At 41.8% G+C, this 21,955-nt stretch overlaps 1 protein-coding gene across 3 annotated transcripts in view; it reads right to left on the reverse strand.

Moving 5' to 3' along the window:
* Window positions 1-21,955, reverse strand: part of evi5b (ecotropic viral integration site 5b) — a 208,930-nt gene that overhangs the window by 44,534 nt on the left and 142,441 nt on the right. For all 3 annotated transcript variants that reach the window (XM_070886010.1, XM_070886011.1, XM_070886012.1), the window contains exons 14-15: window positions 12,089-12,223; window positions 8,514-8,654 (exon numbers count right to left, since the gene is read on the reverse strand). In XM_070886010.1, coding sequence (XP_070742111.1) covers window positions 8,514-8,654; window positions 12,089-12,223 — 276 coding nt within the window. The remainder of the gene's footprint in view (window positions 1-8,513; window positions 8,655-12,088; window positions 12,224-21,955) is intronic.

Consider the following 21,955-nt stretch of genomic DNA (forward strand, 5'->3'; position numbering starts at 1 on the left):
TTCGTGCCAACATATCTCACACACTCAGACTGAGCCCGAATTAAGAGCCTTTTCAGGCCTCATAACGGCCAGAAGTGGGCATAGAGAACTCGGTTGGCCGAAAGGATTGTGAGATCAGAAACTGTGGAAAATCTTAATCATCCAGAATGGGTGCCAGAGCAAGTTAAAACACCACAAAAGGCACACCAGCCTATGTCATGCTCCAGAATTGTGGTCAGTCTTCAATTGACCAAAGAAAAAAAAAGGGTTAAGTGGACTAAGGGTGAAAACAGGCCATTTCCACCCGATGGTTCATTTAATTTATAGAGAACAACATGACTAAAGGAGTGTCTTATAAATAGAGATCCAGGTAGAAGAGGTAAAAAAAAAAGGAAAGTAATAGAAAAGGCCTGGGTTCCGATTCTTCAAGCCCATGTAAAATTAACAGAGGAAGTAAATCAATATGCAAAAAAAAAGAGAACCTGATAGCGACTTATGGATTCAAAAAAAATAAAGCTCGCCAAAAAAAAAGCTTTATTGAATGGAGAGACTTTTGTGAATGTCTTGTCTTTGAATGAGAGTGCTTCTGTGTTTTTTTTTCTCATGTGTCTGAAAGCCTGTTTGGAAAGGTGGTGGAACTGCCTGTTTGTTTTAGCTCCACCCACTTTTTCAAACAGAGTGAAGTTTTTTTAACCCTTCGGAGTGTTGTCCTGTATGTGGGAAGTTTAAGACATTTTAAGTTAGAAACGCAGGTGTGGATTTATTCGGATGAGAAGTTACGGAGCTAGGAAATGCACAAAGGATAGGTTTGTTGAGACATGGTCCCGGTGGTTAAAAAAAGAGAATTTATTTGACGCGCTCACTTACTTGTCGAAAGAAGACACGCAATCAGATTACATTGGTATGAAAGACATAAATTTAGTCTAGGAGTAAGATAAAGAACGGGGAAGGGAAGTTGTAATGCCTTTTTTTTTAAAAAAGCCTTTGTGGGTCTCTCGAGGTGCAGGCTGGGGGAGTACGCTCCCATTGTCCTTGGTATAAAATCTTGATGCGAAAGCTTCTAGCTCAGGAAGAGGATTTTTTTTTTTAGATAAAGAGTGGCAGTACAATAGTTGAATTGGGATTTTGAGATATTTCAGGTGATCCCCTTGATCAACATTTTGGGTGTATTGGAAAAATCTTGGGTTTGGAAGCCTTTTAATAAAATTATAAAACAAATACTTTACATTCTGTGATCTGTGAATCACTATAAGCATAAAGAAGAAGTCAGTGTAACACACCGATTCTTCCGGTTCAGAAGCCCAATAGTGACAAATGGAGGTTTGTCCATGACCTACGAGCTATGAATGAATCTATTATATTCTCACAATGCTTAAAGAAGGATTTGGAATGAAGTATCCCGGAATGCTTTCCAGAGTCTTAAGCAGTCCCTCACTTCAGCACCAGCCTTGGGAATACCAGATTACACTAAGCTATTCAACTTATTTGTGCATCACAAAATCGGGTTTTGCACAATCTGTTTTGACACAGTTACATGGGGACAGGCAGCGACCGGTAGCATATTTCAGTACCCAACTAGACTCAGTGGCACGCGGACTACCAGGATGTCTTCCTTCGCTGGCAGCAGCTTATTATGCTATACAACAGGCTCAGACAATAACTCTAAATCATCAGACCATTCTATACATCCCACACTCTGTCGAGATTTTACTTACTAAATGTGCCACCCAACACCTAACCTCCGCAAGAACCACTAAATATGAAGTCGAACTGTTATCAAATCCGAACCTTATAATTGCTCAGACCCGCCACCCACTATTAATGTTGTGTTGATCTTTCAGACACAGGCCAGTGCGGAGGAGGTGGTGACCTGGACGAAGGATCAATTTTATAAAAATCCAGAAGGAATATGGGTTCACCACGACGGCCGTGTGGTGGCGCCCAAATCCTTACTTCCATGGATTGCCCGATGTGTTCATACATTCACACATGCAGGCAAAGGGGGAATGGCAGATTATATTTTGGCAACTTGGTATGCACCAGGTATTTCGGCAATTGCAAAACAAATCTGTGAAAATTGTGTTACCTGTCAGACAATGAATCCGGGTAAGACGGAAAAAGTAGAATCTACCTCCCACCCAAATCCAGTCGGGCCTTTTGTACATTTACAAATGGATTTTATTGAATTACCTATGTGTATGGGATTCAAGTATGTATTAGTTATTGTAGATGTGTTCTCTAGATGGATTGAAGCCTTTCCATGTAAAAAGGGCGATGCCACTACTGTTGCTAAATGTTTGTTAAAATAAATCGTACCGCGCTTTGGAATCCCTGCTAAGCTTTCGAGTGATAACGGGTCACATTTCATGGGAACTGTTATAAGAGAAATGTGTAAAGCTTTGCAGATTAATCAATGTTTTCATTGCAGTTATCATCCACAATCAGCTGGACTTGTTGAAAGATATAATGAAATGCTTAAAAATAAGCTGGCAAAATTATGCAATGACACTGGACTGAAATGGACAGAACTGCTGCCCTTAGCTTTGATGGTAATGTGATCTGCAACCAACAGAACAACAGGCCTGTCACCGCATGAGATAGTTATGGGACGTCCCCAACGACTACCTTTTACAGCACCATTTACTGCAAAACAAATGGACATCCACAAAATGGAGGAAAATATGTTGAGTTATTGTATTGCACTAACCAAATGTATTTCCAGCTTTCATTCACAGGTAAAGGAAGCTCAAGTCAAGCCAGCGGAAGGGAAGTGTCATAACCTGGAGCCCGGGGAATTCGTTTACATCAAAATCTTTAAAAGAAAAAGCAGTCTACAGCCAAGATTTGAAGGACCATACCAGGTTTTGCTGGTGACTAATACTGCAATCAGGGTAAAGGAAAGATCAACATGGATCCATGCGTCCCATTGCAAAAGGGCACCCAACCAGGAGGAAGGGAAGAAGGAACCAGAGGAACAGAAAAAGGAAGACTGAATAAGGAACTGTACGGACTATGGGGACTGATGGTGCTGGGCTTGACAGGGTTTTACTTTGCATTATTGATTATACCAGGGGTACAGACACGCCACTGAAGGGAACTGCAAGTAAATGTATTTATGGCACTGAGTCATAAGTATGCTCAAGAAAGAAACTTGTCAAGTTGTTGAATATGTTCCCATGTACCTGTCCACTCCAAAGGGGGTATTCCCCTAAGATCTGTCCCCTTTAACGAATCAGAAATGGTAGAATGGTTGATAGTGCAAAATAGGACAAACCTAACCAAGGTGTCAGAAACGAAGGAGCAAACAGAATGGAGGTCAACAGGGTATAAACTTGCAGCCTTCCAAGGATGGTACCAGCCCGATTATAATAATAACAGTCAGCCTCCCTTCCTAAGTATTACTCCCGGTATAGGAAATCCTGAAGGTATAATATGCCTAGTGAGTGATGAGACTAAAGGACCAGAAATGGGACGCAGCAAGTGTTCCCAAATGACTAAATGGCAAGCCACAACTAATCCCACTGATGGGAGAAAGATAGCAACCGTTGGCTGGACAATGATCCATAACAAAGCCCCAGGTGAAGGGTGGGAAGGTGAGACCACTCGAGTATGGATGGCGCGAAAGGACCAGGAGCTGACGTCCTATAATTGCACCTACTTTATTTGTGGCCATAAAGCCTACCCATGGTTACCAGCCAACTGGACAGGGTCCTGTTACTTAGGATATGGGGTACCCTTTATCAGATCAATAAAGACTCTAAGGGATGCCTATGGAAGTCATAGACTTAAACGGGATTTGACATGGCTAAACGGAATATTCAAGGTAATGGTGCCACCCTATGGAATAGCATCAACCGAATGGCAGTTACGGGAACTGGCTAACTTAGTCGAATCAGTAGCCAACGCGACTTCCCAAGCCTTTGAAGGGGTGAATGATGAAATGGTAGCTATTCGAACAGTGCCTCTCCAAAATCATATGGCCTTCGATTATCTCCTTGCCAAGGAAGGAGGGACATGCGCATTAATCGGTGGAGAATGCTGTACATATATCCCGGATAAATCAGAAGAAATCGGCAGTCTAGCTGAATACATTAGGAAAAAGGTAAGAGAGTATAAACAGACAGTTGGCCAGGACGGTATCACCTTGTGGGGTTGGGCATCGGGATGGTTGGGATCCCTAGGGAGATCTGTGGTACAGGGTTTGATCATATTCCTGCTGATAGTCTTTGCCCTATTTGTCTTGGTTAAGTGTTGCTGTGCCAGGGTGGGAAAAACCATGTTACCTACCACAGACCACGGCTAGAGTTATGGTAGCAACAACTACTGAAGGCTCTTGTGTGGAAATGGAAATAGAGAGACTGTACAAGATCAGAATGGATTAAGTTGTCCTTGTGAAGGACAAAATGGGGGAATGTGGAAATGTATTTTTATCTAAGCTGATACCACATGGTATTTTTGTGCCCTTTTTAATATATAACAAAATGGAGTCCTGGTCCTTCCAGAAATTTCTGCATAAAGCAGTCGGCTTGCATAAACAGCTAAACCTGGCTTGAAAGGGCTGATAGCCAACAGACAGCTGGGAGGCAAGTCCTGCTGAGACAAGTACCCCCCCCCTCCCCCCATGGTGCTCTCCTATTGTCTATATGAAACCCAGTTCCACGCCACCCCACCCTTTTCGAAGTACTCAAACCACCAGCCATTATCTCTTGTAGAGACCTCATCCATTTGATGCAAAAAGATAACTGACCAGGAAACTGGACAATCCTGACACAATGCAAGGCAGGTAATAGCTCATTACCACACTCTCATCGAGTAATGGCCGGCTGGCCAACTAATAACCCTGGAAACCATGTCAGGACAAGGATGTAGTAATTAACTCTTTATCTGTATTCACTGATTGCGAGACAGAGCCAATACATAGGGAGAGGCCATAACTTGGGTTTTACTGTATAAATATCTCGTGAAACTGTACCATTTCGGAGGTGTTCACTTAGCCATTGACTGAGTGTGACCTTTCCCTTGCTAGCAAGTAAATTAAAGAAACTTCTGCCGGAGCCGAAGGTGTCTGAGTCATTTATCGGAGGTCGAGATTTCGACAGTCCCCTGGTTCTGGACTTCCCCAACATCGAGAAGATTCTTGTTGCATCTAACCTCTCCAATCCTGTCAGAATTTTACATGTTTCTATGAGATCCCCTCTCATTCTTCTAAATTCCAGTGAATATAAGCCTCGTCGATCCAGTCTTTCTTCATAAGGTCAGTTCTGCCATCCCGGGAATCAGTCTGGTGAACCTTCGCTGCACTCCCTCAATATAGCAAGAATGTCCTTCCTCAGATTAGGAGACCAAAACTGCACACAATACTCAAGATGTGGCCTCACCAAGGCCCTGTACAACTGCAGCAAGACCTCCCTGCTCTTATACTCAAATCCCCTCACTATGAAGGCTAGCATGCCATTTGCCTACTTTACTGCCTGTTGTACCTGCATGCCTACTTTCAATGACTGATGTACCATGACACCCAGGTCTCGTTGCTACTCCCCTTTTATTAATATGTCACCATTCAGATAATAATCTGCCTTCCTGTTTTTGCAACCAATGTGGATAACCTCACACTTATCCACATTATACTGCATCTGCCATGCATTTGCCCATTCACCTAACCTGTCCAAGTCCCCCTGCAGCCTCCTAGCATCCTCCTCGCAGCTCGCACTGCCACCCAGTTTAGTGTCATCTGCAAACTTGGAAGATATTACATTCAATTCCTTCGTCTAAATCATTAACGTATATTGTAAATAGCTGGAGTCCCAGCATTGAACCCTGCGACACCCCACTAGTCACTGCCTGCCATTCTGAAAAGGACCCATTTATTCCCACTCTTTGCTTCCTGTCTGCCAACCAGTTCTCTATCCACATCAATACTACACCAGGGGGCAGTGCGAGCTGGTGCAGGAGGGCAACGGCAGCGAAGAGTGATGTCATCAAGGTCCAGATCGGTGATTGGAGCATGGGCAGATATAGCAGGAGCGGCGAGAGACTGTGGAGGGATGTGATCGGGGCCCAGGGCATGCGCGAGTTCGGGGCCAGGGGCACGGGCCAACCCAAACCGCGATATGTGTGCGCACTAGGTCGTGCAGCAGAGCTGGTCTCCAGTCATCTTGGGTAATCCTTGCCACTGGACCAAGACCAAGCTCTGTCAAGCCCATGTGGTGGCTGGTGTGCAACGGCCACCACACGTTAAAAAAATCCACGCACACGCATCTTCCACCCTTGAGGATGTAGTTCGGGTCCTTCATTCGAAACACCTGTGAACTCATCCTTTTTTGGCATGGAAGCAAGTCATCCTTGTTTCAAGTGACCGCCTATGATGATGATTCTGCATCAAGTCACGTTCACCCACCACCCCTGTGCTCGTGGACCTACATTGGCTCCTGATCCCCCAATCCTCAAATTTTAAACTATGGAATTCCCTACCTATACCTCACCGCCTGTCGTCAACTTCTTTGACCAGGCTTTCAGTCATCCCTCCTAATATCTTGTTTCTCTGAGGTGCCTTGAGACTTTTTTTTACCCCATTAAAGATGGTATATAAATACAAGTTGTAGTTGTATAAATTGTTCTAAAAATCTCGAAACAATTAACGAATAAATATCAGAAGCTGTGTAAAAAAAACTTTCCTTATGTCACCTCTGATTCTTTTGCCAAATATCTCAAATCTGTCTCCTCTGGTTATTGACCCTTCTGCCACTGGAAACAGTTTCATCTTATTTACTATTAAAATCCTTCATGATTTTGAACACCTATCAACTCTCCCCACAACCTTCTCTGCTCAAAGGAGAACAACAGTTTCTTTAGTCTTTCCACATAACTTGAGTCTTTCATCCCTGGTATAATTCTAGTAAATCTCCTCTGCATCCTCTCCAAGGCCTTGACATTCATCCCAAGTGTGGTGCCCAGGATTGGACATAATAGTCCAGCTATGGTATAACCTGTGTTTTATAAAGGTTTAGCATAACTTCAATGGTTTTGTACTCTATGCCTCTATTTATAAAGTCAAGGATTCCATATACTTTTAGAACAGCCTTATCAACTTGACCAGCCACCTTCAAAGATTTATGCAAATATACCCCCAGGGCTCTCTGTTCCTGCACCCACTTTACAATTGTACCATTTAGTTTGTATTGCCTCTCCTCATTCCTCCTTCTAAAATGCATCACTTCACACTTCCCTGCATTAAATTTCACCAGTCTGTTTATGCCCTCCTGAAATCTGCTATTATCCTCCTCACTGCTTACTACATTTCGGAGTTCCGTATCATCTGCAAACTTCAAAATGATGCCCTGTATGCCCAAGTCCAAGTCGTTAACGTACACCAAAAATAGTAGTGATCCCAACACTGACCCCGGAGGGAAACAACTGCACATTTCGCTCCAGTCTGAAAAACAACCGTTCACCACTACTCTCTGCTTTCTGTCCCTCAGTCAATTTCATATTCAAGCAGCCATTGCCCCTTTAATCACGTGGGCTTCAATTTTGCTAACAAGTCTATTATGTGATACTTCGAACATCTTTTGAAAGTCCATATACACAACAGAAACACCTCATCAATCCTCTCCGCTATTTCATCAAAAAATTCAATCGAGTTAGTCAAACACGATTTGCCTTTAACAAGTCCATGCTGGCTTTCATTTATTAGCCCATATTTTCCCAAGCCCCAATTAATTTTGTTTGATCAATTTCTCTAATAGTTTCCCCACCACTGACATTAGGCCAACTGACTATTTATATGTTTATAAAAGACATTTGCGTTCCCTTTTATGTTAATCGTTAATCTATTCTCATACACAACCTTATTTACTTTTTCAGTTCTCCCCTGTATTTTTTGTATTCAGATTTGTTCGCTACTGAATTATGAACCTGCTATTTATCATAAGCGTCCTTTTTCTGTTTCATTTTACATTCTATATCTTTAGTCATCCAGAGAGCTCTAGCTTTGGATGATCTTCCTGTTCACCTCGTGGGAAAGAAGGAGCAAGCATGAATCCAAAGTTATGAGAGATGGTAGCTATTGGTTGAAAGTTGCGAAAACATTATCTTCAAAGAACTGGAGGAAACAAAATTTGCATTTGCCCAAATGCAGTGATTCACTACAAGAGAACTGAAGACTGTGTCCAATGAGGACATGCTGCTGTTGTTGCAATGAGCTGCTACTATCCTTTAAAAAATATCCTATCTCTACCTAGACAGCAAATAAACATGATGTTAATGTTAAGATATCTCTGATAAGTTCACTACAGTACACAACTTGCAGCAACACAGCACAAGATGATTTTGTACTCTATTACATGATAAAGTAATATGAAAAATAAATTGACTGCAGTTCTAAATAAATATGTTATGTAATACCATACATTGTTCGTGCAGAATTCAGATTAACCATTATATAGAACGAGTCAAGAATACTGAGAATTACTTAACAAAATACCCATAGACATCTTTGTGAACATTTGCAAAATTACAATATGGCTCCATCTTACCTGCCAATGATCTTCCAAATCTTTAACTTGCTGCCGAAGTTCTTTCACACCCATTAGCGCTTCTGCTTCTCTCAGTTTCGCCCCTATAAGCTCCTCTTGTAACCTGGCCACATTATTCTCATCAGGTAAAGAAGCGTTTCTCTATTAGAAATGGTCCAAAGAAACAATTTTCAGTGAAATGTCAGAATTTGGAACTTCACTGTCCGAGAACCCTAAAGCTGCAGATTTCACTAAAAGCAGTTAGATATTAATGAGTGAGGAGAGTATGGAGTAAGTGCAGATATTGGAATTGAAAAGATAATGGTCGTATGGCTAAAATAATGACAGAATTGTTTTCGATAGCCTGATCCTGTTCCTATGTTCTAGTGTTCATGTCATTGGCCTACAGCGCAAAACTGATACTGACACTCTCAAGCAAAGAAGCTACAGACTGTCAGATGGTTACTATGGGATGGAGGCATTAGGGGTTCGCTTCGGAAGTCAGGATTAAAGAACAATGTCACAATAGAGCAGAGATAGCTTTACTCTGTTATCTAAACCTATCCTGGGATACTTAATGATGAAACTCAGGCATACAAGATTAATTTGCAGGGGACCAAACCCAATTTTCCTTCACTCTTGTAGGGGGATGACTATCTTCTGTCCATTCTTTTACTCCACAGTGCTACATATGAATACTACAATGCACTTAAAAGGGTTTGGAAGCAGTCAAACCATGCAAGGAAACACTGGATCACTAAACTTAAGCCAGGTTTGTTCAAGACATATATTGTTATTCAGTACATAATGCTGTCAGGAAACAGTAAATCTTTTATGTGGTTGGCAAGATGGATTTTACAAATATTGTTATTCAATCCTCCCTTCAAATGTTTAAATATTGCACAAACATATTAAAACAATGCATGTAAATGGAACAGTTACATAAGAACATAAGAAATAGGAACAGGAGTAGGCCATACGGCCCCTCGAGCCTCCTCCGCAATTCATGGCTGATCTGATCATGGACTCAGCTCCACTTCCCCGCCCACTCCCCCATAAGCCCTTATCATAGAAACATAGAAAATAGGTGCAGGAGTAGGCCATTCGGCCCTTCTAGCCTGCACCGCCATTCAATGAGTTCATGGCTGAACATGCAACTTCAGTACCCCATTCCTGCTTTCTCGCCATACCCCTTGATTCCCCCTAGGAGTAAGGACTTCATCTAACTCCTTTTTGAATATATTTAGTGAATTGGCCTCAACAACTTTCTGTGGTAGAGAATTCCACAGGTTCACCACTCTCTGGGTGAAGAAATTCCTCCTCATCTCGGTCCTAAATGGCTTACCCCTTATCCTTAGACTGTGACCCCTGGTTCTGGACTTCCCCAACATTGGGAACATTCTTCCTGCATCTAACCTGTCTAACCCCGTCAGAATTTTAAACGTTTCTATGAGGTCCCCTCTCATTCTTCTGAACTCCAGTGAATATAAGCCCAGTTGATCCAGTCTTTCTTGATAGGTCAGTCCCGCCATCCCGGGAATCAGTCTGGTGAACCTTCGCTGTTTAAGAAACTGTCTATTTTTGTCTTAAATTTAATCAATGTCTCAGCTTCCACATCTCTCTGAGGCAGCGAATTCCATAGATTTACAACCCTCAGAGAAGAAATTTCTCATCTCAGTTTTAAATAAACAGACCCTTATTCTAAGATCGTGCCCACTAGTTCTAGTCTCCCCCATCAGTGGAAACATCCTCTCTGCATCCACCTTGTCAAGCCCCCTCATAATCTTATAGTTTCGATAAGATCACCTCTCATTCTTCTGAATTCCAATGAGTAGAGGCCCAACCTACTCAATCTTTCCTCATAAGTCAACCCCCTCATCCCCAGGATCAACCTAGTGAACCTTCCCTGAACTGCCTCCAAAGCAAGTATATCCTTTCTTAAATATGGAAACCAAAACTGCACACAGTATTCCAGGTGTCGCCTCACCAATACCTTATATAGCTGTAGCAAGACTTCCCTGCTTTTATACTCCATCCCCTTTGCAATAAAGGCCAAGATACCATTGGCCTTCCGATCACTTGCTGTACCTGCATACTATCCTTTTGTGTTTCATGCACAATTACCCCCAGGTCCCGCTGTACTGCGGCACTTTGCAATCTTTCTCCATTTAAATAATAACTTGCTCTTTGATTTTTTTTCTGCCAAAGTGCATGACCTCACACTTTCCAACATCATACTCCATCTGCCAAATTTTTGCCCACTCACTAAGTCTGTCTATGTCCTTTTGCAGATTTTCAAACAATTCTGAAATATCAACGTGTTAGTGTGTTCCCATTTACACAGCATTGAGTTTAAACTTTCAAAGAAGCTAGTTTGAATTATTTTACAGTTTCTGTAGCTAAGATTAAGTGGTTTTGAAAATTAGTAAAACAGATGCTGCTATGTATATTCTGGCCATGTTTTGCAACCAAATGTAAAAAAGGAGTAATGTTGTAACCTCTAATTATCCCTGACTATTCATGCAAGCTTTGTAATTGTAGTCTATGTTAAAATGACAACAGTGGGGGAAGCAGGGAAAGAGGCAAGAGATATTCTCTGTTCACTATTTATAGCAAAATTGTAAACAAGTTCTTTACACAAAACATTCAAGGTTTTGCTACAAACAATGACGAGGAAATCGTCCAGCCTAGTTACTTCAAAGTGGAGTGCGGGGGTTAAAAGAAAAGTAATGGTTACTTTCCAAACTTCAGCTCCAGTGAAGTTTCCTTTTGACTTCAACTTAAAAGGAAGAAAAATAAATTAATTTGTGGTAAGGGAAATCATCAATTCAAGAGAACAAAACCACACTATTATAGCTCTGAACTGGAGTGTTACTTGTGAAATCATGGCTGCTGAACCAACATAACCAGTTGAGCTTTCAATTTTTGGTATTAATTAATGTTAATGGACAAAAGACTATTAGTCAATGAAGGACATCAAAAGCAGTGAGGAATTCACTCAAGAAGTATTCTAGTTCAATGCAAAATCACAGTATAGGCCAGCATATTGTAAAAATGTACATCTTAATGTTGTGATCATTAAGGAATCTAAAATGCTGGATCTGTTTAACAAATTTTCCCTTCAGTCCTTTTTACATTTTAATATTTAATTAAATTTAATAAAACAAATCCAGATTGCAATTTTACAACTATAAAGAAAATGTTTCCCTTCTGATTGCATTTGCTTTAATCAGATGATTCATCGTGTGTGTTTTCTCAGTGTTCAGCTTTTGACCAAGAGCTTCACCACTTTCCTCTTCAACTGCACTTTCTTTTAGATAATAAGTGCCAAAATAAAATGTTGTGTTGTACTGTGGGGTTTGACTGGAAAAGGAAAGTTACTATATAATTCATGCTTGCATTTCAATAGAAATCTTGGTATCCATACTCATTGGGAAACATTAAAGTTCCAACACTTTGGAATTTGATAAAAACGGAAACATAAGCTTCACTTAGTACGGTGGATTTTTGGTACACTAATGAATACATTTCGACTGCACTATTTTTACACACAAAATCAAATCAAATAAAGTGAAAGTAATTCTTTAAAGTAAGACCTTTTCTATGTCCAAGATTTTGTCCTGCATCTCTTTAAGTGCACACTGCGATTCAGCTTCTCCTAACCTTGCCTGCACGAGCTCCGTCTCCAATTGCAGAACAAAATCCTCAGTGTAGCGTGGGTTGCATTTATGCTATAAAAGAACAGAGCATTATAAAAATAACACTTTAGTGTTGGTATCTGAAAAACATTTAATACAAAACCCACTGCCCCATTTCACCTTTCTGTTAAAGAGTTTACACTACAAAAAATACTTGGGAACAGTATAAGCAAACTAAGAAACATCTATGAAAGCTTTGATTGAAGCTTTAAAATCCAGTTTTAGTTGGCAGCAATAGCAACAATTAAAATGTGTTCATCGACAAATCATTATAAACTACAGCTTAGTAAACATGTACTATATATGATAAAGATAAGCAGATCTTTTTAATACACTGGATTTTTCAAATTAGGGATCTAGAGCACATTGCACAAAATACATATTCCACTAATGTAGATTTTATGTATCCAAAATAAAATGCCAATATCTTTTTTAAGTATTTAATTTTTTTTAAACAGTGCATCTGCACTGTTGTACTGTAAACTTGATCTAATTTTACTTTCACATAGAATAGGCAGATCTATTGCACTAAGTGCGCATAGAAACATGCATTCTATATTACACAAACTTAGAGAAACTATCTAATTTACTGTATGCAATAGATTTAAAGCTTACAGACCATGCATTCTCAATACAGTTTTAGCTGCATACCAATTACTCAGGTACAGCACACAGAGGAGTGCACACCACATATACAGTATGCATGCACACCCAACTGAGGCATCAACAAATAAAAAGGATGTACATGTGTGAACATATAAAACCATTTTTTTCAGACAGTGGTCAATGGCTCCTAACTAAAATGGTTCAGTCATCAAATCTAAACATTAGTGGCTTGGCTTAATTTTTGTCTGTAGTTACTATAATCAAACCCTATTTTGGATGACCATGAACATATTTTGATTTGTGCTGCATAATTCAGATTTGGTAAACAGCCATTTTTCGATGAGCCTAGATAATGTTAGCAGACCATTTAACAGACAAAGATATTGCATTCAAGCCCAATCCTGGTCTACGTGGGTGTATACACAATCTCTCTCTCCAGCAATGGCCACAAGCTAGCAATTCTAAGCTCTGACTAACTTTTCCCCTTTCTACCCAAGAGGCAGGCTAGAACTGGGATTTTTCCATTCTGTGCAGTTACCACTAAACCATCAACAAGCCTGGGGCCAAATTATGTACGGAGCTTTGAAGGATGCTCTAAATCAAAGAGCCCAAGCAACTGGGTGAAAAGATCTTGTAGCAACTTAAAAATTTAGGCGCATCAGTAGCCAAAAGTAATTAAATCGGGGACAAAAGACAATCCATAAGAAAATTGATGAGGCAGGTTACTATTATTTACTGCAAGTTTTAAACAGGTTATTAACCCAATTACCATTTGTAAAAATTAGATATATTTGCTAAATACAATCACTGATAAAACATTGCTTTCAAAACACTGATCTCGCATGCATTTTCCATGATGTGGTATTTAAGCTATAGCCCCATAGAGATTGCATTCAAGTAAGGCTTGCTATCTCCTAGGGCTGACACACATAATTTCCCTAACCAGTTCATGTGCTGGACAAAATTAGTTACACAAAGGCACCTCAGTTTTCCTTTCTTCCTAAAAATGAAAAATTTGCATTAGGGGATTTATTTGTTAATGATGAGAATCTCTTGTTTCAGAGAGGTCAACTTAAAGTATCAATATGTGAGAGTGTATGATTTTTTTTACAAAGTAAATACCTGTCCTATTTTATGCTTTCATTAGTCATTTTTCCTTAGGTTTTTAAACATACAACTTGCACAAAACACAGAAAATAAACAAATATGAAATATTTCAAATGTATTGTATAATGTCAAACAAAACTGCTTTATAAGTTATCCCTTTTGGAATACAATTCAGATATTCTCCAAATACAGGTTTGAAAAATATTTGCTGCATTGCTCATTTTGTAAGGCCATACAATTTTTCAAAGTATATATATAATTATACATGTCTGGGAACACGACAACTATAATTTAATCAACAGATCCAGCTGCAGTCATAAACTAGAGAGAACAAAGACAGCTCACGGATGTCATCTGAATCCTGAGATTAAATTACAACCTTTTATTCACTTTCAACCATCTATATATTTCATTTCAATGAAATGAAAACAATGCCAACAATACATAAAAGTACATACACAAAAAAGATACAACACAGAAACAGGCCATTAAATGGTACGCTTGAAATCATACTGATGAACAATCGTGATGCCATTATTGCAAAATATTGTCACAGGATTCACAGGAAGGCACAATAAGCAATTTTATTCTAAAAAGGAAACTAAAAGCTTAGTGTATACAACACATCATATACTGAAGATCCTTGATTATTAAGCTGTCTTTATACTACAGATATCTCTCTCAAACTGGTATCTGTACAGTGTGATGCACTGTTGACAGACTCAAGTTACACTACCAGCTGCACCTTGCCTTGTGCACACAGAGTTCAGTGACAAAGGACCACAGTGCACAAGTGTCTTAGAGCTATAGTGGTAGGGGTTTCTATTGTAAGGGGAATAGACAGGCACTTCTGCGGCCGCAATCGAGATTCCAGGATGGTATGTTGCTTCCCTGGTGCAAGGGTCAAGGATGTCTCAGAGCGGCTGCAGGGCATTCTGGAAGGGGAGGGTGAACAGCCAGTTATCGTGGTGCATATAGGTATCAATGATACAGTTATAAAACGGGATGAGCTCCTACAAGCTGAATTTAGGGAGTTAGGAGTTAAATTAAAAAGTAGAACCTCAAAGGTAGTAATCTCAGGATTGCTACCAGTGCCACGTGCTAGTCAGAGTAGAAATAGCAGGATAGTTAAGATGAATACGTGGCTTGGAGAATAGTGCAAAGATCGCATGGATGAACTTCAACAATTGTACATCTCTGTCTGGCGTAAAAATAAAACGGGAAGGTGGTTATAAGGGAAATTAGGGATAGTGTTAAATCCAAGGAAGAGGTATATAAATTGTCCAGAAAAAGCAGCAAACCTGAGGACTGGGAGAAATTTAGAATTCAGCAGAGGGGGACAAAGGGTTTAATTAGGAGGGGGGAAATAGAGTATGAGAGGAAGCTTTCAGGGAACATAAAAACTAACTGCAAAAGCTTCTATAGATATGTGAAGAGAAAAAGATTAGTGAAGACAAATATGTAGGTCCTTTGCAGTCAGAATCAGGTGAATTTATAATGGGGAACAAAGAAATGGCAGACCAATTGAACAAATATTTTGGTTCTGTCTTCACCAAGGAAGACACAAATAATCTTCCGGAAATACTAGGGGACCGAAGGTCTAGCGAGGAGGAACTGAAGGAAATCCTTATTAGTCAGGAAATTGAATTAGGGAAATTGATGGTACTGAATGCCGATAAATCCCCAGGGCCTGATAGTCTGCATCCCAGAGTACTTAAGGAAGTGGCCCTAGAAATAGTGGGTGCATTGGTGGCCATTTCCGATAGACTCTGGATCAGTTTCTATGGATTGGAGGGTAGCGAATGTAACCCCACTTTTTAAAAAAGGAGGGAGAGAGAAAACAGGAATTACAGACCGGTTGGCCTGACATCAGTAGTGGGGAAAATGTTGGAATCAATTCTTAAAGATGTAACAGCAGCGCATTTGGAAAGCAGTGACAGGACAAGTCAGCATGGACTTATGAAAGGGAAATCGTGCTCGACACATCTTCTAGAATTTTGAGGATGTAACTAGTAGAGTGGACAAGGGAGAACCAGTGGATGTGGTGTATTTGAGCTTTCAAAAGGCTTTTGACAAGGTCCCACAAAAGAGAATGGATGTGCAAAATTAAAGCACATGGGATTGGGGGTAATGTATTGACGTGGATAGAAAACAGTTGGCAGACAGGAAGCAAAGAGTAGGAATAAACGGGTCCTTTTCAGAATGGCAGGCAGTGACGAGTGGGGTACTGTAAGGTTCAGTGCTGGGACATTAATGATTTAGACGAAGGAACTGAATGTAATATCTCCAAGTCTGAAGATGACACTAAGCTGGGTGGCAGTGTGAGCTGTGAGGAGGATGCTAAGAGGCTGCAGAGTGACTTGGACAGGTTAGGTGAGTGGGCAAATGCATGGTAGAGGCAGTATAATGTAGATAAATGTGAGGTTATCCATTTTGGGCAAAACATGAAGGCAGAATATTATATGAATGGTGACAGATTAGGAAAAGGGGAGGTGCAATGAGACCTGGATGTCATGGTACATCAATCATTGAAAGTTGGCATGCAGGTACAGCAGGTGATGAAGAAGGCAAATGGCATGTTGGCCTTCATAGCGAGAGGATTTGAGTATAAGAGCAGGGAGGTCTTACTGCAGTTGTACAGGGCCTTGTTAAGGCCGCACCTTGAATATTGTGTACAGTTTTGGTCTCCTAATCTGAGGAAGGACATTCTTGCTATTGAGGGAGTGCAACGAAGGTTCACCAGACTGATTCCCAGGATGGCAAGACTGACATATCAAGCAAGACTGGATCAACCAGCCTTAAATTCACTGTAATTTAGAAGAATGAGAGGGGATCTCATAGAAACATATAAAATTCTGATGGGATTGGACAGGTTAGATGCAGAAAGTATGTTCCTGATGTTGGGGAAGTCCAGAACAAGGGGTCACAGTCTAAGGATAAGGAGCAAGCCATTTAGGACCGAGATGAGGAGAAACTTCTGTGCAATTCTCTACCACAGAAAGTTGTTGAGGCCAGTTCGTTGGATATATTCAACAGGGAGTTAGATGTGGCCCTTATGGCTAAAGGGATCAAGGGGTATGGAGAGAAAGCAGGAATGGGGTAATAAAATTGCAAAAATGATCAGCCATGATCATATTGAATGGTGGTGCAGGCTCGAAGGGCCGAATGGCCTACTCCTGCACCTATTTTCTATGTTTCTAAGTATAAGAGTGCAATTAGACGAGATGGCTCATGTGGAGAAAAACACTGGTACAGACTTAATGGGCAGAATGGCTTGCTTTTGTGCTGCAATGTTATATGACATGGTCCTCATGTCACCTAACCAACTGATATTTGTGATGCTCTGTTCAGAGTAATTACGGTGGGACATATTTACTGTTATAAGATGAATTCAATAGTTTTTTTTTGAAGAACTGCAGCAATGCAGTAACCCCCCCCAATAGAAGTGCGTGTGCACGGATGCCAAGTGAGGTCAGGATCAGGCTCAGCACTCACCATCAAGGCACACACAAAAGAAAGTGTCAATTCGGTGAGGTAATGAAAATAGCCTGCACTAGTGCAATCATTTTCAGGAGAGGAATTGAAAATAACATTTTAAGAATGCTGCAGGGACTAAAATGTTTGATCTCAGTCATGATGGATCAATGGCCTTTAAAAGGTGTTTTGTCTATAGGCTTCCACTGTACTACTATTGGCATCATTTAACTGCAGAGATGGGTTTGCTGTGCAAGTAATCATCTGGAAAGGCTTCACTAAGTCTTACTTGATTTCAAATCCCACTTCAACCACTTTTCAGATTAAAATGCATCGTTATTATCGGTCAAGTATCAAAGAGCTTTGGTCTTTTATTCACTTGTTACGTACTGCAGCTCCACAAACATCGCCCTCATCCCACCCCCTTACCAAATCCCTCCTCACCCAACCACCACAACTCGTGTTCTCACCATGGATTCCATTCCCCCCCCCCCCCGCCCACTGTCTCAGGCTGAACCAGACTCTTCGCAACCTCAATGTCTTATTTGACCCTGAACTAAAGTTTCCGATGGCATATCCTCTCCATCACGAAGACTGCCTACTTCCATCTCCAGCCTCAACTATTCCAATGCTTTCCTCGTCAGACTCCCATTCTTCACCCTCCATGAACCGAATCTCATCAAATCTCTACTCCATGTATCCTAACCCGTAGCAAAGTCCCACTCACTCATTCATCATTATAGGCAGTCCCTCGGAATCGAGGAAGACTTGCTTCCACTCCTGAAGGGAGTTCTTTGATGGCTGAACAGTCCAATACGAGAGCCACAGACTCTGTCACAGGTGGGACAGATAGTCGTTGAGGGAAGAGGCGGTGGGACTGATTTGCCGCACGCTCTTTCCGCTGCCTGCGCTTGATTTCTGTATGCTCTCGGCGTTGAGACTCGAGGTGCTCAGCGCCCTCTCGGATGCACCTCCTCCACTTAGGGCGGATGTGGGCCAAGGACTCCCAGGTGTCAGTGGGATGTCGTACTTTATCAGGGAGGCTTTGAGGGCGTCCTTGTAGAGTTCACGGCAAATGAGCCCATCTTTGGCTCATTTGCCGTGAAGGAGCTCACTTGCTTTGGGAGTCTCATGTCTGGCATTTGAATTATGTGGCTGCCCAGCAGAACTGATCGAGTGTGGACAGTCAATGCTGGGGATGTTAGCCTGGACACTGACTTTGGACACTGATGTTGGTGCGCCTGTCCTCCCAGGGGATTTGTAGGATCTTGCGGAGACATGGTTGGTGATATTTCTCCAGCAACTTGGTGTCTACTGTACATGGTCCATGTCTCTGAGCCATACAGGAGGGCATGTATCACTACAGCCCTGTAGACCATGAGCTTGGTGGCAATTTTGAGGGCCTGGTCTTCAAACACTCTTTTCCTCAGGCGGCCAAAGGCTGCGCTGGCGCACTGGAGGTGGTGTTGGGTCTCGTCGTCTATGCCTGCTCTTGTTGATAGGAGGCTCCCGAGGTATGGGAAGTGGTCCACGGTGTCCAGGGCCGCGTCGTGGATCTTGATGACTGGAGGGCAGTGCTGTGTGGTGAGGACAGGCTGGTGGAGGACCTTTGTCTTACAGATGTTTAGCCAAAGGCCCATGCTTTCGTACACCTCAGTAAATACATCGACTATGTCCTGGAATTCAGCCTCTGCATGAGCGCAGACGCAGGCGTCGTCCACGTACTGTAGCTCGACGACAGAGTTTGGGGTGGTCTTGGACCTGGCCTGGAGATGGCACAGATTGAACAGGTTCCCACTGGTTCTGTAGTTTAGTTCCACTCCAGCAGGGAGCTTGTTGACTGTGAGGTGGAGCATGGCGGCGAGAAAGATTAAGAGGGTTGGGGCGATGACGCAGCCCTGTTTGACCCCGGTCCGGACGTGGATTGGGTCTGTGATGGATCCATTGGTAAGGATTACGGCCTACATGTCGTCATGGAGCAGGCGGAGGATGGTGACGAACTTTTGGGGGCATCCGAAATGGAGGACGACGCTCCATCGACCCTCGCGGTTGACAGCGTCAAAGGCCTTTGTAAGGTCGAAGAAGGCCATGCATAAGGGCTGGCGCTGTTCCCTACATTTTTCCCGTATGCGAGCGGTGTGCAGCATTATAGTCGATCAAGATCGACTTTCTTGTCGATGGCATTAGCACTCTAATCAATGACCTATATTGCCTCCTGGTCAACCAAGGCCTCAAATTTAAAATTCTTATCCTCGTGCTCAAATCCCTTTATGTCTCGTCCCTCCCTATCTCTGTAACTGCCTCCAAGCGTACAACCCTCAGATAGCTCTGCGTTCCTACAACTCTGGCCTCTTGTGCATTCCCCAATCACTTTGCTGCACCATTAGCTACTGTGCCTTCAGTCGTCGAGGCCCGAAGCTCTGGAATTCTCTCCCTAAACCTCTCTCCCCTCCTTAAAAACCCTCCTTAAAACCTACCTCTTTGACCAAGTTTTTAGTCACCTCATCCTAATATCTCCTGCTTTGACTCTGTGCAAGTTTTGTCTGATTACGTTTCTGTGCATTGCTTTGGGACATTTTTCTACACGAGAGGTGTTTTATAAATGCAAGTTGTTGCTGTTGATGCAACTGCATCACAGCTAGCAGGTCGTGGAAGCCATTGGCTAAATCAAGGATTATATTTTCTGCCTTTTGATGGCATTTCCTCCATCAAGGGTCCCACTACTCACTACTCTCCTCCAAGCATCACCTGCCTGAAGCCATTTGCGATTGCTGGACAGGTTCATTAATTGCCGCCCGGCACGCAATATTAAAATGAATGAAATTTACCATTTTATTTTCATGAAAAAAAGTTTTAAGTTTCATGTTTCAGCACGAAATATAAAACCAGATAGTAAGAGTTTCTATAGGTACATAAAAAGGAAAAGAGTGGCTAAAGTAAGTGTTGGTCCCCTAGAGAATGAGACTGGGGAATTAATAGGGAACAGGAAATGGCAGAGACATTGAACAAATATTTTGTATTTACGGTAGAAGACACTAAAAACATCCCAATAGTGGATAATTAAGGGGCAAAAGGTAGGGAGGAACTTAATACAATCACCATCATTAATGAAGTAGCACTAGGTAAAATAATGGGACTAAAGGCGGACAAGTCACCTGGACCTGATGCCTTATATCCGAGGGTCTTAAGAGAAATGGCTGCAGAGATAATGGATGCATTGGTTGTAATCTATCAAAATTCCCTGGATTCTGGGAGGTCCCAGCAGATTGGAAAGCTGCAAATGTAACGCCCCTATTTTTTTAAAAAAAGGAATCAGACAAAAAACAGGAAACTATAGACCAATTAGCCTAATATCTGTTTTGGGGAAAATGCTGGAGTGCATTATTAAGGAAGCAGTAGCCGAGACATTTGGAAAAGCATGATTCAATCAAGTAGAGTCAGCATGGTTTTATGAAAGGGAAATCATGCTCGACACATTTGCTGGAGTTCTTTGAGGATGTAATGAGCAGGGTGGATAAGGGGGAACCAGTGGATGTGGTGTATTTGAATTTCCAGAAGGCATTCGATAAGGTGCCACATAAGAGGTTACTGCACAAGATAAAAGTTCACGGGGTTGGGGGTAATATATTAGCATGGATAGAGGATTGGCTAACTAACAGAAAACAGAGAGTCGGGATAAATGGGTCATTTTCCGGTTGACAGTGACTAGTGGGGTGCCACAGGGATCGGTGCTGTGTCCTCAACTATTTACAATCTATATTAATGATTTGGATGAGGGGACCGAGTGTAATGTAGCCAAGTTTGCTGATGATACAAAGATGGGTGGGAAAGCAAATTGTGAGGACACAAAAAATCTACAAAGGGATATATAGACAGGCTAAGTGAGTGGTCAAAATTTGGTATAATGTGGGAAAATGTGAGGTTATCCACTTTGGCAGAAATAATAGAAAAGCAAATTATAATTTAAATGGAGAAAAATTGCAAAGTGCTGCAGTACAGAGAGATCTGGGGGTCCTTGTGCATGCAGAAATCAAGCGCAGGCAGCAGAAGGAGCGTGCGGCAAACCAGACTCCCTGCCCACCCTTTCCCTCAACGACTATCTGTCCCAGACAGAAACTGTGGTTCTCGTATTGGACTGTACAGCCACCTAAGAACTCATGCTAAGAATGGAACCAAGTCTTCCTCGATCCTGATGGACTGCCTATGAATTTGATGATGTGCATGAAACACAAGAAGTTAGTATGCAGGTACTGCAAGTAATCAGGAAGACAAATGGAATGTTGGCCTTTATTGCAAGGGGGATAGAGTATAAAAGCAGAGAAGTCCTGCTACAACTGTACAGGGTATTTGTCAGGCCACACTTGGAGTACTGCGTACAGTTTTGGTCTCCGTATTTAAGGAAGTATATACTTGCATTGGAGGCTGTTCAGAGATGATTCACTTGGTTGATTCCGGAGATGAGGGGGTTGACTTATGAGAATAGGTTGAGTAGGATTGGGCCTATACACATTGGAGTTCAGAAGAATGAGAGGTGATCTTATTGAAACTTATAAGATAATGACGGGGCTCGACAAGGTG

The sequence above is a fragment of the Pristiophorus japonicus genome, chromosome 8 (assembly GCF_044704955.1).
Source record: "Pristiophorus japonicus isolate sPriJap1 chromosome 8, sPriJap1.hap1, whole genome shotgun sequence".
NCBI lineage: Eukaryota > Metazoa > Chordata > Chondrichthyes > Pristiophoridae > Pristiophorus > Pristiophorus japonicus.